The sequence below is a fragment of the Heteronotia binoei genome, chromosome 18 (genome assembly GCF_032191835.1).
Source record: "Heteronotia binoei isolate CCM8104 ecotype False Entrance Well chromosome 18, APGP_CSIRO_Hbin_v1, whole genome shotgun sequence".
NCBI lineage: Eukaryota > Metazoa > Chordata > Lepidosauria > Squamata > Gekkonidae > Heteronotia > Heteronotia binoei.
The window spans coordinates 47613107-47640645 of record NC_083240.1 but is presented as its reverse complement, the minus strand read 5'-3'; the positions used below and the strand labels follow the sequence as shown (position 1 = coordinate 47640645).

The 27539-nt window shown below is 44.5% G+C and overlaps 1 protein-coding gene across 2 annotated transcripts in view; it reads left to right on the top strand.

The window, feature by feature from the left end:
* The window catches only part of NF1 (neurofibromin 1), a 249271-nt gene that overhangs the window by 10868 nt on the left and 210864 nt on the right, over positions 1 to 27539 (top strand). For both annotated transcript variants that reach the window (XM_060259690.1, XM_060259689.1), the window contains exons 2-8: positions 5003 to 5146; positions 6995 to 7078; positions 12161 to 12351; positions 15677 to 15783; positions 18288 to 18355; positions 24420 to 24495; positions 25430 to 25587. In XM_060259690.1, coding sequence (XP_060115673.1) covers positions 5003 to 5146; positions 6995 to 7078; positions 12161 to 12351; positions 15677 to 15783; positions 18288 to 18355; positions 24420 to 24495; positions 25430 to 25587 — 828 coding nt within the window. The remainder of the gene's footprint in view (positions 1 to 5002; positions 5147 to 6994; positions 7079 to 12160; positions 12352 to 15676; positions 15784 to 18287; positions 18356 to 24419; positions 24496 to 25429; positions 25588 to 27539) is intronic.

The following is a 27539-nucleotide window of genomic DNA, read 5'->3' as shown; positions in this document are numbered from 1 at the left end:
AACTGTTCCCTTGAAAACCCTAAGAGGTCTCCATAAGTTAGCTGTATCTTGACAGCCAAAAAACCCCCAGGAAAAGAAGTCTAGAAATGTTTGCACATCCATATATGTCACTTATGTATTATTGGACAGCCGGATTGTGTGTTGCAAACTTAGAGAACTGCGATGAACAATTGATCCCAGTTTGACCATTTTATTATGAACATACAGATGACAAATTGGGTTGGAAGTTGGAAATGAAGGATTGTGCTTGATGTTTGAGATCAGTGTGTAATTCTTAAGTACATCCATGGAGGGATTCATGAAGCCTTTTCTTCAATCAAAGAAGTGAGTTTAGCCATTTCTGCAAATTCCGGCATCTTTAACCCCCAGTCTTCTACTGTGGGTATCTTTAAAGATTTCCAATTCTGGGCATCAGGTAGCCTTGCAGTAGAGTAGCCCCATGATTTCTTATGGGATGACTGCCCCCTCTGTTTCTACTGCCCAGTTCGCAGAGGCCTTTGTAGCTATTTTTCTCTGGTTTTCTGTCTTTTGTCACTTCTGTGCCTGGGACAGTACTGTTATATACAGCTTTGTGTGTGTGTGTTCAGTGCAGCTTGCAGCCTTAGTGTGCATTTTGTTTTGATCAAAAGCTGCTGACTTTGATCAAGGGTAAAACTTCCTCCAAGTAGGTTTTTGGCATGATTCTGTTGCTCTGTTGAGCCCTGCTGTGGCAAATGACGCATGAGGGAAATGGTTGGTCTGTGACCTTTTGAAGACTTCATGGACTACAACTTGAAACAAAGTGCCCAGTGTTCAAAGAGCAGGGATGCTATCTGGGGTTGGGTGCATTGCTTCTAATCATTCATACTGTAGCAGTGGCTCAGATAATTTTGGATCTAACTGTTTTGCTGCTTATAGAGAATCATCTGTCAGTCATATTTTCACCAACATTTATTCAGAAACATCTTTCTTTGCAAGTGGTTGTGCTTGGGTCTGATACAGAAAGATGAACAGTACAATGTAAGTCAAAGTGTACCTTGGAATGCAGTTTCAGATGATGGAATGCATCACCCAGCTATCTGATCTTGCCTCCAAAAGCTTCTCCCACTGAGTATGGCAGCCTTTAGGCTACCGCAACACTGTGAAATTTCAGTGGCTCATTTGACCATGTGATTTAAATGGGAGTGTGACCCCCCCCCCCCCTTTTGTGTCCCTTGTCCCAGAGTGGGGCACATGTCTGCCTTGGTGAGCACAGGAGCTGAACGAAGAGCAGTGAGGGAGGGCATGTTGGGACAGGAAAAGCAGCTGTCTGGTCTTCTGCATTTCCCCACTAATGTGAAGGGAATTATGGGGCAGACTATATGTTCTCTAAGGGTAGTCTGAAGGCACATAAAAGAACATCCTTGCTGAAATGATCTGGCTAGAGGTTTGTAGGTTGGTCCACAGAAACATCCTAAAACAAAATTCATGTGATATCTCTTACTGGAATCCACCAAAATACTACAAGACAATGTGCAAAGCTTTTTAAGTCTTTCAGAATTTATCATCAGGCTGGAAGTTAACTGGTCTGATAAAGAGCTCTGGAGAACTTGAGTCAAGAATCTAGCTCCGTACCGTCTCCTTTGACTGGCAGCAGTGCTCTTGGGCCTCAGCAGGGGATTCAAAGGGGCTGGATGTTCAGCATGCAAAGCAGTGAGAGCCACAGCCTTTTGAGTTTCAGGATGGAGGGACAGGTGGAGTGTCAATTCTAAAATGTAGGCTGAAGATTTTGAGTGGACAAAGCAAGGAAAGGTCTAAACACAAACCCCAAACCTTTTACCCTCCTCTGCGCTGGTGCTGTTCTTAAGGTTCTAGCATCCTGTAGGTGTTTTTAATTTTTTTTTAGATGACGGGGGTAGAATAGTGTGACCGCTCTTCATGTGTGGTTTATCCTTTTGTGTGCTCAGGGAGTGGTTGTGGACCTATTCAAACTAGCACACCATTTCTCTGCTTGCCCCCCTCCAAATGCAGGTGGTAAATAAACTGGGTGATTCCACGACTAAATAGAATTACAGAGTTGGAAGGAACCTCCGGGGTCATCTAGTCCCAACTCCCTGCACAGTGCAGGAAATACATAAGTACTTCTCCCCACACACCTCCAACTTTACTTGCAGTTGAAATATACATGATGCATTTTTGGTGTTAAACTATCAAGATGAGCTTAAGTTTGGAAGGAAAGTAACATGTATTGTATGTTTTTCCTTTTTTCCACAAAAATGTGAAAAAATCTTTTCCTTGTGACTTTTGTGCATATATCCCTATAGTTTCTAATAAAACGTGACCAAAAGGGCAACGTTGAATGACAATCGCAACATTAATTAGCTGGACGTACAAAACTGTATTATGCTGAACCAGACTAATGGTTGAGTATTGTCTGCTGGTCAGCAGCGTCTCTCTAGACGCCTTGAGCCTGCCTTTGGCGGGGGAGGGCGGGATATAAAAATAAATTTATTATTATTATTAGACTCTTTTCCAAGACCTTCTGCTGGAGACGCTGTGTTTTGAACCCAGGACTTGTCAATTGTAAAATAAATGCTTTGCCACAGAGTCTACTTTAATTGTCTCCCTTCTTTCTCAAGCAACAGCAAGCAAATTGTACTTACAACAAAAATCCATTTTTTAATATGCTTGAGGTTACAGTAGTTAGAATGCACATGCATTTTTGTCCTCTGCTCATTGTGCCCCTCATTAATGTGGACCATCCTCTACAATACCATTCCGGCACCAACCCCAAATCTCTTTTTTACGACACCCCAGTGGAATTGCTGATTTCATCTTGTTAATCCTGAAGCTCTCCATTTTCATTTTGGAAATGCTTGTAATGTGCCATTGTTAATTGCTTCTGGAGTTAGATTTTAATTTTTAGTTAGCCTATATTGTAATTACAGCAGACTTGACACTGTGATAAACCCTGGTGTATATAAACTGTCTTCCCACAAGCCTTTCTTGGCAAATACTTGTTCCTTCTTTCCTTCACCAGTCCTCCAAAGGAGCAAAGAAAAAGGGAGAGGCAGTTCTAGCTTCAGAGAGTGCCTTTCCTTCCTGCTTTTGAGAGCAATCAGTGTTCAAAGTCGTTTGGGTGCTGCAGAGACCTGTGGTGTTGGAAGGGGAGGCCTCGGAAGTGAGCCCTGGAAGCGCTTTGGGTGGAGTGCTGGGGAGGAGGAGCAGTAGCGTGGGCTGGTTGCCATCATAGTTTGTTGGTCGTAAAGATGCAACTTGGGTCCTGCTTTATCATATAGGGCTGTTATTTGCTGCAGTGGACTGGCTTGGGGATGGCTGCTGTTCACTTCCTGATGGTGCCCCCGCTGGGGAGGAAGGAGGCATGTGCTTCAGACAGTGAAGAGGGGGGAGTGGGAGAGGAGGTGAGCGGCCAGGGTGGAGGGGCTTGCTGCCATAGGCCTTGTTGCCATGCTCCACACCCATCCCTCAGAGGTCTATGGATCTTCACTGGGGGGAGGGGGAGTCCTGCCAGTCTTGTTACCATGTTTTCCTGATTTTTTTTCCCACCTGGGGAGGGAAGGGAGTTTATTCCCTGTTTGTCCCCCAATGTGGTTAGGCCAGCTTAGATGATTTCAGGCTGTATTCTTGAGAAAAGGAAAGAGGGAGTCCCAAGAGAAGGAGAAAAGCAGAGGGTGCCAATAGAGGCTAAGGGAGAGTGGCCTACCTAAGGGCTGTCTTGCCACTTTGAGGCACAGGCGAGATCCGGACCAGGGAGCCCCCAGATCTTAGCCACTCTGAGATTGAAGGGGTGGAGGGGGGGCTGAGCCCTGCGGCTTCTGCATGCAAAGCCCTGTTCCCCTTGAGGCTGCAGATGGCTCTTGTTGCTGTACAGGAGAGGATTCGGGTATGAATTAATTTGTGTTTTATAAAACATTAACTGTTATAAAGAGAAGGAGGCGTCAACAGTTACTGTATCTACAGACTTCGTGGGAATGAATGGATTTGGTCCCAGCATGGAAGAGCTTCATTCCCATCTAGACGGCGCGTGAGTGAGTGAGTGGGTGCTGCTGGCGCTCTGTCTTGCCCAGCTGAAAAGCTGGCCTCTGTCAAACATGAGCTTCCCAAATGTTTCAAAGTTGCGATCCACCACAGCGGGGTTGGGTGTGGCTACAGACCTCGGTCTTTGAGAAGGACTGCTTGAAAAGAGTGAAAGGCTCCCCTTTGGAGACAGATGTATTAGTGTGCCATGTGTTCAGTGTCCTCGCTTTGCAGCTGCAGCAAATGTTGGTGCCCTGGCTGTTGCTTGGGCTGAATGGATGTGCTTCTGGCCTTTTTATCTTTCCCTCCATCTCCCCCCCCCCCCATGTTTCCTTAGTGAGGTTTGCATGTACAGTAGGTGCTGCTGATCTTTGTTTTGAAAAAACTACAATCCTAAATTTGTTCTGAGAATCCCATTTTAATGAAGGTTTGAGGTTAGTTTAGATGAGTGCCCAGGTTAATCTTGATGAGGGATAGGAAGGGTGGTCTGTTGTATTAAGCCCGGGGAAGGAGGAGCTTGCATCTGCCTCGCACTCGATTCCTGGTCCCCATATTATACTTGAGCTGAGCCAAAGATATTCTCAAAACTTTTTGCCTTGTTGTGTGATAGTGTTGGCAATTGGCAGAGTTATGGTGTTGAAGAACATGTGGGTGGTGATCCTTGTTGTTTTTGGAAAGCTTCCTCCTTGGGTCCTTTAGGCCTTTGGTGCCATCTCTGGAGGGGCCTGAGTATGGAAGTGTTCTGCCTTTGGTTGGTTAAACCAATGCATTTTGCCAGCCATCCGTCATTGGACAGCCTGCTTTGAGGAATGGAAGGTTTGTGGGACTGGGTGGCACGTCAGCATTGCTGAGGGGGAGAACCCCGTAATGCTGAAATCTCAGAATATTACTCCTGCAACATTGCTTTTATTAAAGTCTTCCCTCCTCACTTGTCTGTGAAACCTTAAATGCAGGAAGTGCTGTATATTTTCACCTCTGAATGCTCACCAATTATGCTTTTCTGCAGCTTCCCATCAAAGCTGGCCAACAGACTACTCACACCAAAGTCAGCACAGAACATAACAAGGAATGTCTCATCAATATTTCCAAGTACAAGTTTTCACTTGTCATTAGTGGACTCACCAATATCTTAAAAAACGTCAACAATATGGTAAGTCCTGTACTTTTGTTATTATGGACTTATGGGGAGTAACTTTGAAAGCTAAGAAGGGGCAACTGTAATGCGTTGTTGAGCCTGACGTGCTAGAAGAGCTCTGGCCCTCTGATGAGCATTTCTTGTGTTGAGTGGCAGATTTTTAGAATGGGGGTTCTCAGAGTTTATCATAGTGTGCCTGCTTGAAATTAGATTTGGTCAGGCCTTGACTCACCAGTAATTAGGACAAAAGCAGGGTCTCTCGCCTGTGCAAAGCGGGGAGTTGCTCAGGCTGTGTTTCAGGTGTGTGTGGTGGGTGACCTTGCTTTTTAAAGGTCTTGTTTCCCCGAATTCTTGTGGTCTGACAACACGTGTTTGACTAAGCAGAAGAGCTTTCTGGGATGGATTCTGTAGAATGGATCCACATTTGTATTTGTGTGTGGGGGGGCAACTCCCCTCCTCTTGTACCAAACCCCCAAATCTTCCCTAACATTGCTCATGGGGGGATGGTCTTTCAGAGCAACATTCCAAGGTCCAGTTTGGGTCACCTCTGTAGGCGGGAAGGAAAGGAAGAAGCACTTTGATGCACAGGACTTAGACAAGATCTAATCCTTGAAACTGTCAAAGCCTAACCAAGCTGTATCTACTGACAGTGATCAGGGACTCTTGGCTAAGAACCAGCCAGGTTCACAGTGGACTCAGATCAAGGAATGACTGTTCTTTGCAAGAATCCATAACAATCAGCAGGACTGTGGTGGTCCCCAGAAGCTAGGGAGTGATGCACCAGTGGGTCACAGTCTGCCTCCTGCAACTGAGATGCCAGCAAGCCTGGAGAATAAAGTCTTCCTCCCTTAAACAGAGGTTTAATGTGTACTGAAGCTTTTCCTGGCAAGAAGGTAAAAGACTGATAGAAAAAATCCCCTTCTTCCTCTGGTAGAGGACATTTCCTTCTGGCAGTTGGCAGCGCTGCTGACCACCCTTTGCTTTCAGGGATCTGGAGAGCTGAGTGAAGAAATGTGTGTGGCAGTTGCTATGAGGAGGACACAGCACAAGTTTGGTGTGCTTGAGCTTAGGTTCTGTGAGAGTTAGGCAGAGCCTTGAGAAAGGGGACAAACTCATAATTGAGCATTATGCTGCTGTGGGAAAGGGACCTTCTTCAGAAGAACAAGCTCAGTTGTACCAAACTGCTCCCCCTGAGTTCTGCACTTGTGAGGGCTGGGAGCTTTCCCCCCTCTGCCACCTGGAGTTCTGGCAGACGCTGCGTTAGAGGTGCTCTGATCCACCTCCAGGCACTAAAGCTGTGGCTTTGTGGTCTCTCCATTGCACAAGCAGGTTCCACATCTGCTCAGTGTTTCAATTTGGAACCTCATAGAGCTAAGCCTTTTTGGTGCAGAATCCTCCTTCCCTTCTGAGCTTGTGTGGACCTGGGGGAAGGAGTCACAGCTTTTCCCCTTGGTTGTCTTTGGGCAGTTTTATCTGTCTTCTGAATGTTACAGACTTCAGCATCTAAAGGCCAAGGCAAATTCTGTTCCTAATAAAACCTGTGTATTTCAGAATTTGCAGGATTTCCCTTTACTGTGTCAGGGTGACCAGAATGCTTCAGAGAGAAGTGCAGAGAGGAGTGTGAAGGGCAGGGGTCAGGGCAAAGGCTGTGATAAGATTCCAGCCCTTTTGAAGTCTTGCTTACATTTACTTGTGGTGGTCTTCTGCAAACATTTTGCTTTGATCCTGGAAGTCAAAATCTTACTGAAATCCCCAAGAATCCAGAATATTTGCTGGCTTCAAGGTTCTAAGGCAGTGTTTGGGAATGATGGACGCTAAATACATATTCGTAATGATAACTTAAATGAATCTCTTCTCTTCCAGAGAATATTTGGAGAAGCTGCTGAAAAGAACTTGTATCTCTCTCAGCTGATTATTTTGGATACACTGGAAAAATGTCTTGCTGGGGTGAGTAACCAGTTTCTCCTAGGCATTCATTTAGGCTAACTATGCATGCAGAACTTGTATGAGCCAGTTTGGTGTAGTGGTTAAGTGTGCGGACTCTTATCTGGGAGAACCGGGTTTGATTCCCCACTCCTCCACTTGCACCTGCTGGAATGGCCTTGGGTCAGCCATAGCTCTGGCAGAGGTTGTCCTTGAAAGGGCAGCTGCTGCGAGAGCCCTCTCCAGCCCCACCCACCTCACAGGGTGTCTGTTGTGGGGGAGGAAGGTAAAGGAGATTGTGAGCCGCTCTGAGACTCTTCGGAGTGGAGGGCGGGATATAAATCCAATATCTTCTTCTTCTTCTTCTTCTTCTAACTGTATGTGCTTCTCAAGGTAAATGCTGGTGAAGATATGATTTATAATTGGCTGTAATTGACTGTGTAACCAATGAGTCACATTTTCAATACATCACTCTCTCAGTAGTTCATATACAGTTAAATACCATTGGACCAGCATTTCATAACATTTTGCTCTTAGAGCAGAACACATTTTGTGTGTGTGTGTCTATCTATCTAGGATGTTCCACTTCATTTATTGGTAATTCAGTCTCTTGAAGTGTATCCCTGATTTCTGAATTATATACCAAAGTGCTTTGGGGTGACAGTCACATGATGTAGTGGCTACAGCAAGGTTCCCCAACATGATGTTTTATGGGAAGTGGGTGGGGTCAGGTAGGGCTTTTGCCCAGCAGGGCTTCTGGTTGGCCACTGGAGATCTAATTGACTGTGCAGATTTTTAAGACATGCACGCAGAAAAAATATTTTTAAGCAATATGTTTATTTTAAAGGCATTCTATTAAACAGATTTTCTGTGTGAAATGTGGCTAGATTTGCAATGATATAATTATGCAAAATCTCTCTCCCTGACATTTTGTGGCTACACCTCCTGGCTCAAATCCCTGGAGATCCATGAAGTACACAGGTGACCTTTGACCAGTCAGTTCCTTGCAGTCTAGCCTAGCTCACAGGGCTGTTGCAAAGATAAAATGGAAGGAGAGAGCGACCTCTATGGCTGCAAGCTCTGTGGAAGAGGAGTAGGATAAAAAGAGAAGGGATGCACAGAACCTTAAATGGGTATATTTTATAAAAAGCAAACAAAAGCGCCGCATACCTTTCTGTCTGTGATCACCATCAATGCATCCTTGAGAAGGGCAGGGATTTCTGTTGTGTCAGTCTGCTCAACGGCTGATGCATTTTTGCACCCAAGTAGAGGTGTGGCTTGTCTTTTCAATGGCATAGATATTTACATATGCAAACACAATGGGAGCTAACGGAATGGAGCAGGCTTTTCCTCCTGTCCTTTGAACTGTTGCAAGTTTAATAAAGTTCTTCATGATTAATTCCTGTTTTTCTTAAAAACATCCCCCCTTCCTTTGTGTGGGGGGGGGGAGTGACACACAAATAAATCACATTGCATATGGAAAGCAAACTTACAGATTTTGGTACTTTCAGATGTAAAGAATGTGAGTGTTCTGTGAAAATTTAAAGTTAGCCTTCTGCGTTTCTTAAAAATCTTTTCTTGCTGCTCAGTCAATTCAAGAAAGAAACTTTAAAGCATAAATTTGTAACTAATTTTTAAACTGTAAAAATCTCAGAAAAAATCTGGAGAACTCTTTTGAGCTGGTTGCTTTTTTGTCAGTTGGCTCAGTGCTGTTCTCCAGTAACGGAGCTTTCTCTCATGCTGCAGAAGATGAATTTTGCAGGTGCTTCCTGGTTTACATTAGTCAACTTCATCTAAACTTCCAGTGGGACTCCAGTCCTGATGCTGCCAGCCCAACGTTCCTCTTTTCACTTCACTCTGCTCTTGAAGGGCCTTTGGGATGGAGTTGTTGGGTCAGCTGCTTTTGCTGAGTCGTACTGTTGGAAAGCCAAACTTGAACTTCAGTGAAATTGAAGAATCTCTGTTGATTCCCAAAGCTGCCTTTGACACATTTTCAAGTTCAGTGTAATGAGATCATCTGTAGCTATTTGCAGTTTTTCAATTCCGGTTGCAAAAGATGGCTTTGCAAGCCAGGACAGACAAATTAGTTCTTTGCTTGTCATCTGACAGCTCTCTACACAATATGTGTGGACAGCATTTGCATTTATGAGACCCACAGCCTGTGTCTTGTCTTCTGTGAACAGGGAAACGTAAGAACCCAGCCTGTGGCTTGTAGTCCCTGAGATGGCCTGTCCCCACCTGCCAGCGCTTCAGGCTGTCTCTGACCTGTGCAGCAGCCGGTTTATTACTGTGTATTTGTTTAGCATGTCATGTTAACAAGATATAAAATTGCTGCTCTTGTTGTGAAGAAGAAGAATTGCAGCTTTATACCCCGCCCTTCTTTCTGAATCAGAGACTCAGAGCGGCTTACAATCTCCTATATCAGGGGTGGCCAACGGTAGCTCTCCAGATGTTTTTTTTGCCTACAACTCCCATCAGCCCCAGCCATTGACCATGCTGGCTGGGGCTGATGGGAGTTGTAGGCAAAAAACATCTGGAGAGCTACCGTTGGCCACCCCTGTCCTATATCTCCCCCCCCCCACAACAGACACCCTGTGAGGTGGGTGGGGCTGAGAGGGCTCTCCCAGCAGCTGCCCTTTCAAGGACAAACTCCTGCCAGAGCTATGGCTGACCCAAGGCCATTCCAGGAGGTGCGAGTGGAGGAGTGGGAAATCAAACCTGGTTCTCCCAGATAGGAGTCCGCGCACTTAACCACTACACCAAACTGGCTCTGTGTGGCAATAAAATCCCTTCACAGGCAAAGGAGGCACCTTATATAGCCGGAGATGTTGTGGCCGCAATCTGGCTGTAACATCACATCCCTGACCCTTTAAAGCATGGTTACAAAGACACATACTCTTCCCCTTGCACGCTCCAGCTTTTTAATAAACATTACTTTTTCGTGATTCCTTCTTTGAGTAAATGTAATTTGTCCAATATGGCCAGTGTCAGTTTGTGAATTGGAAATTTGCTTTCAAATGAGGGATTGAAACCACAGATTGGTGTTAGTTTCTCATTTAAAGGTAAAATGGTGGTTTGTGCAAACCAGAGCTCAACAAATTTCAGGCACCGCACTGCCATGACACCTAGAAATGCTATTGCGGCGCCTAGTAATTTCAGCAGTTTATTATGACACCTTTTGTGACAGAATAAAGTTAGACCAACAAAGAATTATTCAATGCTTTCATGTGCATGGTCTTAATGGTGCCACTGGACTCTAACTTTGTTCTGTTGCTTCAGACCAAGACAGCTGCTCACCTGGATCTAGCCTCTTTCCTGACTAGATGCATTGACCAGCCCTGCCCCCCAAGAAACCCAACAGAAAAACCCTGAAGTGTGCATGCACCTGAAAGCTTATACACAAAATTAAATGTTACTAGTTTTAAAAGTGTCCCTGGGCTCAGGCCATCACAGCTGCCCACCTGGATCTAGCCTCTTGGTGATGTTCAGTAGAAATGCAAAGGTTATTTAGGTGAGGAATAGAGTCCCCTCGTTCCTTGCCCAGAATATAACACAAAAAAAAACCTCTCCAGGATCCGTGGCCTAACTGGCCTGGAGAAAAATTGTTGCCTGACTCCAAAGTGGCAATCAGCATTTCCCTGTTCATGGAAGAAAGGGCCAGGAGAACTAAACACTAATGCAGCCCTTCCTGCCCTCCTTCTCATGATTTGCCTAAGTTGACAGAATCAGCCATCCAGATGGCCATCCTGCCTCTCCTTAAAAACCTCCAAATGAAGAGAGCCCACCACCTCCCGACAAAGCCTGTTTCACTAAGGAACTGTTCTAACGATCAGGAAGTTCTTCCTGATGTTGAGCCGGAAACTCTTTTGATTTAATTGCAACCCCTTGGTTCTGGTCTGACCTTCTGGGGCCACAGAAAACAACTCTGCACCATCCTCTATATGACAGCCCTTCAAGTACTTGAAGATGGTGATCATATCACCTCTCAGTTGTTTAGCCAAAAACTCTTTTGATTTAATTCCAACCTATTGGTTCTGGTCCTACCTTGTGGCAACAAGAGAACAACTCAGCACCATCCTCTATATTACAGCTTTTCAAATACTTGAAGATGGTGATCGTATCACCTCTTAGTCATCTCCTCTTCAGGCTAAACAGTCACAGCTCCTTCAGCCTTTCCTTGTAGGAAAGACCTCTCACCACCTTCATTGCCCTCCTCTGGACATGTTCCATCTTGTCTGTATCCTTTTAAAATTGTGGTGTCCAAAACTGAACACAATACTCTAGGTGAGGTCTGAGCAGAGTAAAGCGATACCATCACTTTTGCATGATCTGAATGTGCTACACTTCTGTTGATACAGCCAAAAATTGCATTTGCCTTTTTAGCTTCCACATCACACTGCTGACTCATGTTCACTATATGGTCCACTAAGACCTGCAGATCCTTTTCACACATACTACTGCCAAGACAAGTCTCCCCCATCATATAATTATGCATTTGATTGTTCCTACCTAAATGCACAACTGTTATAGCTTTAAAAATAGCAAGAAACTGATGAATTTGAGTTAGATTTTGTGGTAGCATTAATTAGGAAGTATAGTCATGATCATTAAAATATAAAGCCCTGAAAACTGAAAAGTAAGTTTGGCTCTTGAATGTTTTTTATTTGGGGCGGGGGGAGAGGGCTCCTAAAGGCAAAGAAAACTTGGCAAAGTCTGATCTAAACAACTGGAGACTGAGGATTAGAGACTAAGGTTGCAGGGACAGATTGAGGATAGGGGTTCTAGACATCGAAAGGGTTTGGGGTGGTGGCAGTCAGTGATGGTGTGTACCTCTCCAGGAATTGCTGGACATGGTATGGTGATTCCTAGAGAAGACTGGTATGACTTCTGACAAAAACCTGGAAGTGACATCATGTAATCAACCGTTTAAAAATGTTATTTATTCCTGCCCCGATGGAGTAGCAGTCATTCCTAGTAATTCCATAATTTCATTTGTCAAACCAACTTTTGTAGTTTCTTTTTGAATGTCAATGTTGTTTGAGTTACAAATGTTGGAGGGTGTGGAATTAAACAAGAAAATCTATCTGGCTTCTAACTTGTTTTTAGCAACCAAAGGATACTATGCGGCTTGATGAGACGATGCTAGTCAAACAATTGTTGCCGGAGATCTGCCACTTTATCCACACCTACCGGGAAGGGAATCAGCATGCAGCAGAACTTCGCAACTCTGCCTCTGGGGTTCTCTTCTCTCTCAGCTGCAACAACTTCAATGCTGTGTTTAGCCGCATTTCTACCCGGTGAGTACATAGAAGGTGTTGCCTGCCCATTCCTGGAAGGTCTGCTAGATCAGTGAGGGGTCCTATAGAAGACTCAGATCTCGGTGCTGAGAGAAACACCTTTTCATTCTCAGAGTTGAGTGTTTTGTGATTGAGCTTATGTTGAAAACTGGAGATCAAATTAGGTGATAACAGGAGATTTGCATCTAAGGCAGGATGTAATATAAAACAGTGTTATTTAGGTGAGGATGTAAAAGAGCGGCACCTCTGTTGGAGCTGTTGTCTGTCACCAAGCTGCAGGGCTGTAGCCAGGATTTTAAGAGTCGGGAAGCTTTTTAAAAAGTTGGGGGGGGGGGGCCCTTTCCCATCCACTGTGGGGCTTGCTGCTTCTCAGAAGCTTTCTGGGGTGGGGCAAAAGCTGGAGGCTCTGAAAGTGGCCAAGTCGCGGCAGCCAACCCTAAAACTTTGGAGTCAAGAAGGGGCTGCACCTTGCGTGCAAGCAGGGGGGGTTCCTTCCACCGCCCTCTCCCCCACCCCAGTGCTATGCAGCCAGCAGCTCCATCCACCCTCCCCTCCCCGGCCCATTCCATGTGGCTTCCTTCCCTTCTCGCTCTTCCTGCTCCACCCTCTCCGCCTGCTGCTTTTGCTGTTGCAGTGCCCTGAGCCCTGCTCAGCCCTCCTGGCTCCAGCTGCCACTAATGACACTTCTCCAGCTCAGCCGTGGCAAGCAAAAAAGGGGGAAAGCAGGATGTGCTCTGGAGGGCCCCCTGGAAGTCAGGGGCGGTGCCTCTCCAGACTCCACCCCCCCCCCATGGCTATGGGCTTGCCAAGCTGACAAAATGGCTTCTGCCTTGCGTGGTGTTTGTGCTTGTTTCCATCACAGAAATGTGGTGTGAGGAGGAAATTGAATTGTTGGGATAGGCCTGGGGGCGGGTCGACCTCCTTGGGCCATCTTGTGCATCTCCTTAGCCTAACCTGCTCTGCAGAGCTGTGGTTAGAATGGAAAATGGCAATAGGTGGGGCATGGGGAGTTCTAGTCAGTCAGTGGCAGAGAAAGCTTTAGCGGTCACCTGGGTATGTATTCTTAAAAGGCTCAAGTATTGTCTTTACATACAATATAGGTTCAAGTTATTTCAGTTCAAGACATGATGATCTGTTTTCTGGGCTTCCGTGGCAAACCTGGGGAGTGCCTTCTTATTACAGTTGCCATCAAGGAAAGTTCAAGCTCCCTGTTCTGCCATTTGTTTAGATAGCCAGAGCTGAACTTATTCTCTGGGTCTGTAATTCCTTCTGTGGTGAGGATGAATGCATTAGATTAAGACTAACTGGAGACATTAGTCATCAGACTTCTGAGATTAAAGGGAGCCTCAACTAAACTTTAAAAGCCTCTAATAACTTCTTTTTAAAAAAGAGTTATTCTTGGCAGCCAGCTGTGGAGGATGCGGGTGTTTAAAAATGTTTTTTAATGCTTGATGAGAGATGTGGCTTGCAAAGTACAAAACAAATCCCTGCATTTCCATTTTGGGGAAGAGCCAGAAACAAATAAAACCTGAACCAAGTTCTCTGCCTTTTAAAGGCTCCCTGTTTCCAGATCTCAGCTGCAGAGCCCCAGAAGAAAAACGAAATCCTTACAAGTGTGGGGTTTCGAGTGATGCTTTTGGTTTTGATGTCAACTGCATCAAAATGAATGTGAACCTTTTGTCCATCTGTTGTTTGTATCTCCATAAGGGTCAGTTTGCTAGTAAGTGTGCATTGCCAGCCAGTGGTTCCCCTTCAAGCCCTCCAGAGGGATTTCTGGCTTGTCAAGTCAATGTCAGGCACACTCACATGTCAAACCTGAGCCATTAAATCTTCCTGCAGATGGATGAAATGAAGAACTCCCTTGGCAGCAGCAGCAGAAGTTGCATATTGCATCAGGAGCACATCTGCAGGTTTGGGGCAGAGCCAAAGCAGTTTCTCAGTGAGCAAAGAGAGCACCTGATTCAGTGATTAGTGGCATGTGAGCCAGTCTGTTGTGGAATTGGTCATTTAGAAGGGGTGGCGGTGGAATGAGGGATCTGGGCTGCCACTTAATTACAGCACATGCAATTTGTTAAGAGTTAGAAAAGGAGGCTTCTCATTGGCTGCAGAACTGCTGATGCTAATGTCACATGAAGCAGACTCACATTAAGTCCTCAGATACGTGTCAGTTAAAACTGGGAGAGGGAGAAAAAAAAATGCTTGCAGACTATTAAGATTGCCTGAACATTAGCCATGGGGAGGCGGTTTTGCTCTCCTCTCTATATGGCAGAGGTGTGGATCCCTTTCCCATGTCATGTTAATGTGCAAAGCAGGTGCTCCATGTGGATTCTTCTCCTTCAAGCTGGGGGACTTGCATGTCAAGATTTATTTATTTATTATATTTAATTAATTGCCCCATCCCAGCCAAAGTCGGGCTCTGTTCAACAGAAATACATTGATTTATTTAAAACATTCTGAATAATATCGCGTCTTATTGGTACCTCCATGATGGATTCTTCTCAATTCTGTTGTTCCATCCTGGTGGGGAGGGGTTAGCCCGAAGGGATGGCAGAATAAGGTGCCAGCTTGGCAACTGTCGCTGTCCTTACTTGAAAGCCTGTCGAAACATCTTTGCCTTACAGGCCCTGTGAAATTGCAGCAAATTCTGCAGGGCTCTGGTGTCAGCTGGCAGAGAGTTCCACCAGGTCAGAGCCAGGACTGAAGAAGCTTTGGCTCTCATCAAGGACAGCCGGACCTCTTTAGGGCCAGGGACCACCAATAAGTTGTTGCCCATAGAGTGTAGTGCTCTTCCAAGGATATAGTGGAGGAGGTGGTCCTGCAGATACACTGGTCCCAGACCGCTCAAGGCCTTGAAGGTCATGACCAGTATCTTGAATCTGACTTGGTACTCAGCCGGAAGTTGCATGACTCGGCCTGATGGGCACAGGAGCTGCCTGGTGTGGCAGTGGATTGTGGGGGAGCCGAGAGAGAGAGATGCACCCACAGAAGGGGATTCCTCATTCAATTGAGTGTGTTAACCTGCTCCTTTTGTTCCAAATGAAACTGTCAAGAAAAAGATCTTGTGCAGAATTCCTCACATTACTTGTAGGGGTTTACCTTGTAAAGTTGCATGATAATGAAATGTTGGTTCTTAGAAAGCTGAACATCTTTAAAAGAAAAAAAATTCCCAAGGCTGAGTTGCTTCTGCTAGTCTGCAGCCTGAATGTGGGTACTCTGCTCTGGATAGATTTGTGAATATGCTCCCTTTGATGTTTTCTGCTGAGAGTGTAAAGTCTCCCAATTCCTTTTTCTTCTATGTTGAGAAGCTGGTGTTTTGTTGTCCTAGATTACAGGAGTTGACCATGTGCTCGGAAGACAATGCCGATGTTCATGACATCGAGCTCTTGCAGTACATCAGTGTGGACTGTGCTAAACTGAAGCGGATCCTGCAGGGTGAGAAATGATCTGGGTGGGGTTGAGTGTTCTTATTTCAATGGAGTTTGATTGACCCAGCTCATCTAAAGTATTTTTATAGTTCTTATTGATGGCCTGCAGCGGTCTTATTTATTATACTACGTGTCAGCCAAAAAGTGGCTTGTGTGTCATGCCATGCCATGCCATGAAGTCACAGCCAACTTCGGGTGACCCTGTAGGGTTTACAAGGCAAGAGGCTAGAGAGGTGGTTTGCCTTTGCCTCCCTCTGTGTGGCATCCCTGGAATTCCTTGGAGGTCTCCCATTCAAATACTAACCAGGGCTGACTCTGCTTAGCTCCTGAGATCTTATGAGCCATCCGGGTCAGCATGTAAGAATCAAAATCTACCATAGTTGAGCCAGGTTTGGGTGCAAAGAGATGATTCACCAGAAATTTGAAAAAGTGGTCAGAAAGCTTTATAGATAGAAGGTATCTCCAGGGTCATCTAGTCCAGTGGCTCCCAACTTTTTTGGCACCAGGGACAGGTTTAGTGGAAGACAGTTTTTCCATAAACTGTTGGGGGGGAGCACTGGGGTTTTTGCTGCCCCAGGCGGCCCCCATCCCTGCCCCCCATGGGGGGAGAAGACTGGGGCTGCTTCTCCTGCCTCCCCACTAGGTGGTCAGGTGGCAGAAGCCATTTAAAGGCCCCCTCGTTGATCAGCTGATTGTCAGGGTTCTATAAATGAGGAGTAGGCGAAGGTAGCAGCAACCCAGCAGGGACCTGGGTGAATGAAAGAGCCAGCGCAGCTCCTTTGGAGCAATGCTGCACTGCCTCTTTTTTTTCTGCCTGGGTCCTGGGTGGGCAGAAGGGGCGGCGGGGCTGCTCCGCCTTGCTCTGAGGCTGCCTCCCCTGCAAACGGAGGCAGCCTTGGAGCGAGGCCATGCTGCCGTGTTTGTTCGCCCAGGTCTCAGGTGGGTGAAAGGGGTGATGTGGCACCTCTGCCTTCCTCTGTGGCCTAGGGATTGGGGACCCCAGATCTAGTCCAACTCCCCTGCACCATACAGAAAACTCCAAAGGAAACAGGACCTGATCTAGTCCAAGGAAGGAAACTCCAAAGGAAACAGGACCTGATCTAGTCCAACCCCTGCCCCCCCCCCTCCGCACCATACAGGAAAACTCCAAAGGAAACAGGATAGCATATATCCTGTTTGCTCAAAGAAATACTTCATGTCTTTGAATCTGGGTTTTTTGGAAAATTTTGAATCTGAAGTGGTTCTGATGTCCTAACATGTTTGGGAATTGAGTTGGCAGGTATGTTTGACTTAAAATTAAGTAAACTGGGGAAAAGGAAGTATGCGGAAACGAAGTATATATGCACAAGAAGGGGTATATTGTAAACTGAAATTGAAAACACCACCTGAACCCATAATCTGAAGAAATGTGACTAGCATGCAATTGTACATATTCAGTGTACCAATAGCAAGCATGTAAAATTCACAGAAAAATAAACAGTATAAATGTTTAATTCAGGGGTGTCAAGCTCATTTGTTATGAGTGCTGGGCCTGACATAAATGAGATCTTGTCAGGCCGGACCGTGTCAGGCCATGTTTGTACCTACATAAGAGTAAATAGCAGAGAGATACACTTTTTAAAGGGCACAGACAAACACGAGTAAGGATTTTAAAAAAAAAAAGCTTAAAACATGCTTAAAACGTTAGCACTTGTTGGTCTTAAAGATGCTTTCTTTGTATTTCTGCCATGGGATCCAAGAAACTGGGCAAAGAAAGCTCTGGCTTTTTCCCTCCCTCCTCAGGGGACCAGGATGGGGATGAGCCTCAGCCAATCGAAGAGATTGGCTCAGTAGCTCTGCTGTGCGATTGAGAGAGCCTGGCAAAGCAAGCTATCCCCCCCCTTCCTTCCCAAGGGAGGAGCCTCAACCAATGGAGAAAATCAAGGTTTTGCTCTGTAGCTCCTGTGCAATCGAGCAAGCCTTCCAAAACAAGCTGAGATGCAGAAGGAAGCAAAAGGGGAGAAGGAAGCAGACAAGAACCAGTAGCTTGGAGGCCTGATAAAAGCCCTCTAGGGGCCTGATTTGGCCCTTGGGCCACATGTTTGACACCCCTGGTCTAAATACATAATACATCAAAAAGGAGTTAACATACTTGACAAACTACAAATTGCCAACCAAACTATGTTTTGAGCAGATCTTCATCAGACCATTTATATATTACTCCATTTATTCAACTTTAAAGCAGCCAGTTATATATTAAAAAAAGCTGAAAAAGGCCTTTCCTCCGTGCAGTATGAGATGCAAAATAACATTAGATAAAGGATTTGGGACAAGGATTTTTTGTCTTACTCTTGTTCTGATCTCTGTAAGGACAGTCAAATGTTGTAAATTCCCAAAGTAATTGTGTCAGTGTAATAATTGACACTTTAATTAGTCAATAAATGAATATTGTGAGGGTGCTAGGACAGTCATGGAGTCCTTATCATTTGAGTTCATTGTAGTTGAGTTAAATGTATGTATTTATTTTTGCAGAAACGGTGTTCAAATTCAAAGCCCTAAAGAAGGTAGCACAACTGGCAGTAATAAACAGTCTCGAAAAGGCAAGTATGCTCTGGGCTTGTAATTCATGATTCAGAAGCAACCTAATTAATACTCCCTCTAAGTTGTGGAGTCTTGTGAGCAAATATTCTACTTTGTGAACTACTGGCTGTCAAGCATCGATATTTCAAAATAATCAGTCTTTTGTTGCTAAATCAAAAGTTGCTTTATTGTAGAAACTCAGAAGCTTTACCAAGGACAGAATCCTTGGAAGTAATGATGTATACATGGTTACATAGTTACTATATAGGATTACTTCAAACGATAGTATACAGATGCAATTTGAGTCACGAGTTCCAAGGTTACTACATAGTATCTCTTTTATTACTAAGGAATTTAGGCTATTAAAAACATCTACCTTTCTCACACTTCTCCGAGACCTGATAAGAACTGTCTGTGTGAATCTGGGGGAAAGGCACCTCACAGCTTTACCAGCCAGTCTGTAGCGTAAACATCTTTGGGTTAGATAGACTTACTGCTTGCCCAAACGTTGTAAAAAGGAGGGGGCGGTGGATACTAGTGGCCTGCTCTCTGTCTAAGACACCATCATGGCACTTAGAAATATGCATGCTTGACATACTGCCTCCCTTAAGGCTTTCTCCGGGGTTTGGAAGGATGTTTAGCATAGAAATTTTTAATCAGCTCTGGCGCTCTCACATTTGAGCTATCGACCCATTCGTCGTGTGATACAGAAAAATGTTTCCATCTAATCAGAAAATACAATACACCCCGCTTCAGTTTAGTATCCAAGATCTCTTTTACTTCATGATGATTCTGATCCCCAACTAGAATAGGTTCTGGAACTTGGGGTTGGGGATGCCAAGGTGTGGCTCCAGGATCTCTCTGAAGTAAACTGCAATGAAAGATGGGGCGTATCTCACTAAACAGTTTAGGTAAATCAAGTTCCACGGTCACTTTATTGATTACTTGTTTAATACGGAAAGGTCCCAAAAGCTTATATGCCAGGTTTTTAGATGGTTGCGGTAAAGGCAAGTTTTTGGTAGACAGAAGCACCGTGTCTCCCACTTTATAGTCCCAAGCAGGTGAGTGGTGCTTATCATAATGTTTTTTGTAAGTTTCTTTTGCTGCATCCAAATATTGCTCCAGCACAGCGTTCATCCTCTCCGTCTGTCCATCTGTCTGCGGGTGATATGCGGAGCTTAGACCCTGCTCAAGCTCAGTGAGTTTACAGAACTCCCGCCAGAAGTTGGCAACGAACTGAATGCCCCGGTCACTAATTAATTTGTCCAGGAACTAGTGTAGTTTCACCACGTGTTGGAAAAATAATTGGGCCAATTTTTTGGCTGTAGGTATTTGTGAGCACAGAATGAAATGGGCTTGTTTAGAGAAGGGGTCCACTACTACAGGAGTTACGGTCCTTCCCTGAGAAGGGGGAAGTTCTACAATGAAATCCAATGAGACTACCGACCACGGTCTGGTTGCTGTCTCTAGCGGTTGTAACAATCCAGGGGGTATGCTTTACCAAGGATGGAATCCTTGGAAGTAATGACGTTTACATAGTTACATTGTTACTATATAGGATTACTTCAAAGGATCGTATACAGATGCAGTTTGATTCAAAGGATTCATGGATTCAAAGGTTACTACATGGCATCTCTTTTATAACTAAGGAATTTATGCTATTAAAAACATCTCCCTTTCTCACACTTCTCCGAGACCTGATAAGAACTGTCTGTGTGAATCCAGGGGAGAGGCACCTCACAGCTTTACCTGCCAGTCTGTAGCGTAAACATCCTTGAGCTAGATAGATTTACTGCTTGCCCAAACGTTGTAAAGAGGAGGGTGGTGGTGGATACTAGTGGCCTGCTCTCTGTCTAAGACACCATCATGGCACTTAGAAATATGCATGCTTGACACTGGCATTAAAACTGTGAGTTACTGCATAAATTCGTTTGCTCTGGGGCCGCTTTTTCTGAGCTAAGGCAAAAATTTGTGAGCCGGAGGCTTAAAAACTGTGAGCTAGCTCACACTATCTCAGCTTAGAGGGAACACTGATTCTAATGCCTTTGTATTTGCAGCAAGCTATGGTTTTGTCCATGTGTCTGAACAGCAAGCTGCTTCATGTGTCAGCTTGCCTTCTCATGAAGGCTTGAGGCAGCTTTCAGAATTAGAAAACAATGCAAAAGTGGCCAGTGTAATATATGCAATAAACAACATCTTAATAGTATTGCAAAACTGGAGAGCAATGAAATACAGTTGGTGTAGTGCACCCAATAAATAGTGTAATATCCTTTGAAAAAAGCCTGATTTTTTTCAGGCATTAAAACTGCAACCTTTTTTTCAATTTATAAAAATGCCCTCCTGAGCAGTTACATTTTATCTCTTCTGTGGAATAATAGAGGCTGAAGAGCTGTCCTCACATTAATAGGTGGGCCACATTACCAGGTGGGAGCTCCAGCAGAGAAAGCTCAGGTACAGGTGGCTGTTGATGGTCTGATCTCTTTCTTCCAACTCAGATTTGGTTTGTCACTTCCTGGAAGTGTTTAATTACTGAGCCACTGTGTGTGTTTAGGGTGGGGGGGACATATGTAATTGCAAGGCTCACATGTACCAGCATGCCCTAGTGTGTTTCATGGGATCTGTGCCATGTGCTCTTTCCTTGCCTTTGCGATATCAGAATGTTTGGCCTGGACTTTGTCCTCATAGGATGGAGCTTAGTGAGGGACATGAGGTTGTGTTCCAGGGGCTACAGTTAGGGATGGGCACAAAGCAGCGGAAAAAAGGTTCATTGGAAGTTTGTGGTTCAGGGTTTTCACAAAACACGACCTGCCAATGAACTCCTCCACTGGACAAACCGATGCATGGTTCATCTGGTTTGGGAGTTCAGCCCCATCCTGAGTGAGCTCCGAAGGCATTTAAATGCTTTCAGAGCTTATTTCTGGGTCAGGCCACTCAGCTGAAGTGAGTTCTGAAGGCCTTTGGAGTGCACCTCTGAGTTAGGCTGGTCCAACTAAGCTCTGAAGGCTTTTATATGGCTTTATATGGGCAGGCCTGGCCTGGAGGTGGGCTCCGGAGGCATTTAAACAAACCGCAAACTGCCAGTTAATCTCAATTGGATGAATCGTTTTGTGGCTCATCTGGTTTGGGAGTTTGGCCCCATCTCAAGTGAGCTCCAAAGGCATTTAAATGCCTTCGGAGCTGACTTGGGTCAGGCCACAGGGTTGGTGGTGGGCTCCAACAGCATTTTAAATGCCTTTTGGAGCTCACATGTTTGGATTCTGAAAGCATTTAAGTGCCTTTGGAGTCCACATGAACCCTCCCCAAACCTTCATGGTGGTTTTTGAGATTTGGGGATGGTTTGTCGGAGGCATGTTTCCTAAACCAGGGGCTTGGTTTGTGCTTGAACAATTTGTGGTTCGGTTTGTGCCCATCCGTAACTGCAGTCTTCAGTTTTAACTCCTGGTTCCTCCTCCTGTCATCTTTGGCTGGAGAAAGCCAGGCATACGAATGTTGTAACTACATAAAAAAAAAACCCAATTGGCCCCATGTAGGGCTGCCAGGCCTCCCTCATGACCCACTGCTGATCTGATTAGTGGCAGGAGAAGAACCCAAAAAGCTGCTCGTCTCTGTGCTGTGATGTCACTTCTGGGGAGAACCTGGCGATTACTTGGGTAGCTCTAGGAATCAGCAGAAACTCCATTGCATGTCCTGGAATCCTGAGCCCAATTAAGTGAGGCTGCTTTCTTTTTTTAAAAAAATATTTATTTATTTAGATTTTGTATTTCTATAATGCCCTCCCCTGGAGAACTCGGGGTGGTGTACAACATTTGTTAAAAAAACAGTTTCACAAGGAAATGTAAAATTAATCTAAAACCCATTTAATTAAATATTAAAAACATTCTGATGTAGATAAATTATTAATTTCTCTTGGGGAGGGGCAGATCAAGGCCAGAAATGATGGTAAACTGTTGCTGTTCTCAACGGCAGGCCTGGCGGAACATCTCTGTTTTGCAAGCCCTTCGGAATTGTCTCAAGTCTTGCAGGGCACAGATGTCCCCAGCTAGAGAGTTCCACTAGGCAGGAGCAGAGGCTGAGAAGGCCCTGTTTCTGGTGAAGGTTAACTAGGTGTCCTTTGGCCCAGAGACCCTCAGTAGATTCTGATCTTCTGAGCACAAGGCTCTTCAGGGGGATATACCAGGAGAGCAAGTCCTGCAGTTATGCTGGTCTCATAGGTATGCTGGTTACCTAATCAAAATCCATTTAACAGATTAAGTGATACAGTCCTTCTTCCATAATTTCTGACCCTACCAACTGACTTCTCAAAATCATATTGTTATAACAGCATCCTTATTGATGCTTCTTTTAAAACAATTAGTATTGTAAATTATTGTGGTTAACTCATGTTTTTACCCATTGTGGGGTCCTACTTTGGTGCTGGGAAAAAGGCGGGCTGTGTGTATTGTAATGAAATAGTGATTTAATGGAACTTCACTAACCACAGCTTGTTGAGTCATGCCACCCCTTGTGACTGCCTGGTCACAGAGGTGGCAGAATGGGCACAGGTTCTCCACACTGGGCAGTCAAGGAGCAGACAAAGGGGCGGGGGTTAGGCACCAACTGGAATCTGTTACTTGTCAGCTCCTGAGCAGTTCTCAATAAGCAGGCCTCTCTCTGATGTTCAGAAAAGGTTCATTTTTATTGATATTATCACAGCAGTATGACTCTCTGTGTCAGATCTGGCTGTTACCATTTCGGCCAGATCTATGTATCCCCTCTTGGGCTGTTATGAGCCCGCCGGAATTTAGAACAAAAAGCCTGCGCAAAGCCCAGCCCCCCATTGCGTGTTAGCAGGTGCCAAGACAGTCTCTGAGGAGAAGACAGCATGTCCTTGAAGTCCAGCATCTCTACCAGGGCAGAATGATTACTTTATTTTTATTTATTTTATTTTGTACATTTATAGTCTGCCCTTTCCCATAAGGGCTCAGGGCAGATTCCAACATGCTAAAACAGTTGTATGTTACAGACAACAGCAAAACACAGCAGAGCCGAACTCCCCCAGACATTCCCAGTACAGTTTCAGCAAGCACAGGAACCAGAAATATTCAGGGCAAGGCCCCTTGACATTACCTTCTTTAGGGTAGGTGATGCTCTACCTAAATCCACCCCCCAATCTCCAGGTATTTCCTAACCCAGAGCTGGCAACCCTGTCTGATGATGACTCATCCTCCCATGCGACAGTCACTTGAGCTCCTCTCCCCGGACCTTTCAAGGCTAAGCCCTGTGGACAGCAGCTGGGAGGAGGCAGAGGGCCATTTGATACCAACCAAGTGTCTCAGAAGAACTCCTGACATTGTGTGGCTGTAGAACTTGCAGATCTAGTGCAAGAAGGCTGGACTGCTCGGTTCTCCTTTCTGCAAAAGTCAAACTGTTGCATAGCAAATTACTTTTTGTATTAGGGCTGTAATATTTGTTAAAATATTTGTTACTATTTTGTTTCTATTATTTAAGGCAGCAGTAGAAATACTTTATACTTTGAGGAGCTGTCACCTTAATAATTCTCCCGCTGCATTTCATCCTGATGTTACAAACATTAAAAAATAACACCTTGTCTGGATTTACCTTCCCTCCAGTATTGCAGACCTTAAAGAATAATACTTTATTTTGTTTTTACAACAAAATATTTGGTTTTATCAACCCGCTACTGTGAGCACCCTACAAGAATGTGAAATAAGATCCTCCACCTTGCGAAATGGCAGGTATAGGAAAACAGCTGTCTCTACAACTAATGCAATAGTGTAGCTTTATTGACCTCAGAAATATATTTTGACACCAAGTTAAGCATCCTGTGTGAATTTTAAATATCTCAATAACCATATCTGCCATCTTGGAAAATGGCAGTTACTGGAAAAATGTTCCAAATTTCAATTGTCTATCCAAGAAAAATTTTAAGCAAAAGAAACACACATTAACAATAAAATTATTTGTACACATATACATTTGTGGGAATATATTGTGGATCCATGACTACATGTTTGGTTCCTAGAACATAACTGCCAATCAAAACATGTTCCCAGAAATAACACTGCTTTGTGATGTTTCATGCAGGCATTTTGGAATTGGGTGGAAAACTATCCGGATGAGTTTACGAAGCTGTATCAAACACCACAGACAGATCTGGCAGGTGAGGCGTAATCAGTAGTTGGCCACCATATTCTATAAATCTGTCTCAAGTTTATTAGTGGTGTTCATGACTGGTTGATTTCAGAGGCCACTCATCTCAGGTGCTTTTTGTGTTAATGCTTAGAGAAGAAAAAGGAATATCTGAATATTTTTCATATGTTCACTGACTGATTTTGTCAGAAAATATCTGAATTTTGGAATTAAGTTCTAGATGAAATTACAGGGGAGGAGAAAGGTGATTGGGACCCCACCAACCCTCTCCCCCTACATGCTGCAGTAAGTTCTCAAGGGCTTGAGCAAGCTTGTTTCCCATCTGTTTCTCTCCCCCCCCCCCCCGCCCCTTCAAGACGTCTTCAGTTCGCTTCGTCATCCTTTGCCTCCCTGGGCATACTCAGTCCCCATCAGGCAGTCTTTAGTCACTTTCCCCTTTTTAATGTCTTGTGTATGTTTTCTGCATACCTTTGGAGGTCTTCTCTGTAGGTTTGCTGCTTTCATGATGGGCAGCAGCCACTCACAATGTGGTTAGATTTTCTGACAATAATTATTGATAACACAGAACATTAACTAGTTGTCCAAGGTGAGGTGGCCCAAAACTGGTTGTAGAATCATCAGTGGACAGACCATCTCTCCCCTCCCCTTCCCGGGGAAAAATTATTTTGTGCTTTAATTCTCGAGATCTTCAGCCTGGGTCTTCTAAAAAAGTGTGTGTGGGGGGAAAGTATAATGTTTGCAACTGTCACAATGTGCATTTCCTTGAAGGCCATAGTAATTCTAGGGTCCTCTTTCTTCCCCAAGCCGTGGTGTTGCAGCAATATTAAATCTTGATGGTGAACTAAAAAGAGGAGGTGTTTTGGTTTTGACACTGTAGGAACACTTTGGAAATAACTCAAGAGTATGTGTGCTCTTCCCCCTCCCCCGCCGTCCCATTGCTACAGATTGTGCAGAGAAGTTGTTTGATTTGGTGGATGGATTTGCTGAAAGCACGAAACGCAAAGCAGCTGTGTGGCCACTGCAAATCATTCTGCTTGTCCTGTGTCCAGAAATCATCCAAGACATAGCCAAGGATGTGGTGGAGGAGAACAAAATAAACAAGGTGAAGAAAGCTGAAGTGTCCTATGTGGTCAACGCTGCCCGGTCTTTAATATGTGCAGACCACTGGGGATTTTGCTAACTTTTGGGGGAGGAGGCTACATTGCAGTCTCTCTTGATATGTTACTTTTCTGCATGTTGAAACCAATGCATGTAAAGGGGGTGTGGTCTTGAGAGTTGTGGTTGTGCACAGTCACTGGCTTAAAAGCACAGGCTGCACACATGCAAAATATGCACAAGTGGATTGCCTTCCTGTGTTCAGCAATGTAAAAAAGCAGCATTCCCAAACATGGGGGTGGAGTCTAGATTTACACACGTGCTTGCATAGGCTCAGTGCTCCTCTGCTGGTGATCATGCATTGGGGGGAGCGAGCAGGGGGAGGAGGGGCCATGCGCTTGGGCCTGCTCCCTTTCTTAGATGTACAGATTTTATCACACGTAATATTGGCAGAGGAATTCTGTTATAGTCCTTTAAGGAGAAATGTGGAAAGGTGAACAGATGCAGGGTACCATCTTCTAGTATCTCCCCCAAATTATATCAGAGTTAACAGCATTCCACAAGCAAAGACAACCTTGTATGTGAAGATGATCCCTTTTTTCTTCCAAGCTAGATTACATAGAGAGACATACATACAACATATCCATAGTTTCAACAACCATGATTAGCATATTAATGGGTAGGCAACATGTGCATCAATGTAACCAACAGTCTTTCTGCAGTAATTGTCCTATGAACAAACAAGAGATTCTCCTGAATGATAAACATAGCATTAAAAACCTAAGCATCATCAACAGAAAATGTCTTCTTTGTCAAGCATCGATATTTCTCAATAATCAAACTTTTGTTTTTAATCAAAACTTGTTTTATTGAAACTCCATGACTTGTTCCAAGGATTGATCCTTTGGAAGTAATGATTGATACAGCACTGAATAGTATCTTATAGACTTCTTCAAAAGGCAGGGTTACAGATAACTTCAAAATAATAACATAAAGATGCAAATGTAATTGAGGGTTCAAAGGCTACTCGCTAGTATCTCTTTCATGACTAAAGAATGTTAACATCTCCATTTCTCACACATTCTCTGTTAATTGGTAAGACATGGCTGTGTGAATCTGGGGGAGAGGCACTTTACACCGTTAATATAAGGTTACACTAAACATCCTGGATTCAGAGGGGTTTATTATGCCTCCACAGGGAGGAAGGGAGAGAAGGGGGGAAAGAGAAGAAAGGCATGGAAAAACTAGCATTTAGAAATACCATGCTTGACATTCTTAGCATATGCCACCAAAATACACAGAAGCTTTTTTCTAATGCTGTAAATTATAATCCATACAAATCTTTGTATTGCACAGTTCTTAGAAATTGGTTTTCATGAATAAGACTTTGTCTTAAAATGTGCTTCACTCCTTTTAAAGAAGAATGTATTTCATAGAGGAGATTTTTAAAAGGTGCTCCTCAATTTAAATATTTTTCATAGGGAAACTAGAATCTTCTCACTCTGAAGTGGAGGACATCTTTCTGGGTGATTCCCACCATCCAGTCAGGGAGGCAGGATCAAATTCTAACTTTCTGTCCCTTTCCTCTCTGTTTTTTTCCTGCCTCAGTAAGGAGAGCAGCTTAGATCAGGCTTTGCCTGTAAAACCCTTTTCTTCTTTACTTCTAACTCTAATTCTAATCTTACTCTTCTATTCTAAGCTGTTCTTTGCTAACCTGTTTTATTGGAGAGGAATGACAAAAACAAAACAAAACAGCCAGCGATTTAAAGCCAGCGTTTACAGCATCATCCATTTGGTTGCCTCCCCTTTGCATTGAGCAAGTCTTTTTCGGCTGCTCAGAGCCATGGCAACTAACAGTGGAGACAGCGACGGCTTCCTATCTGTAGAGGAGCTCAAAGCTCCTCACTGGCATTCAGTGTGACAACAGAGGAGCTGGCATGGCCCCCAGTGGGCTTGTGG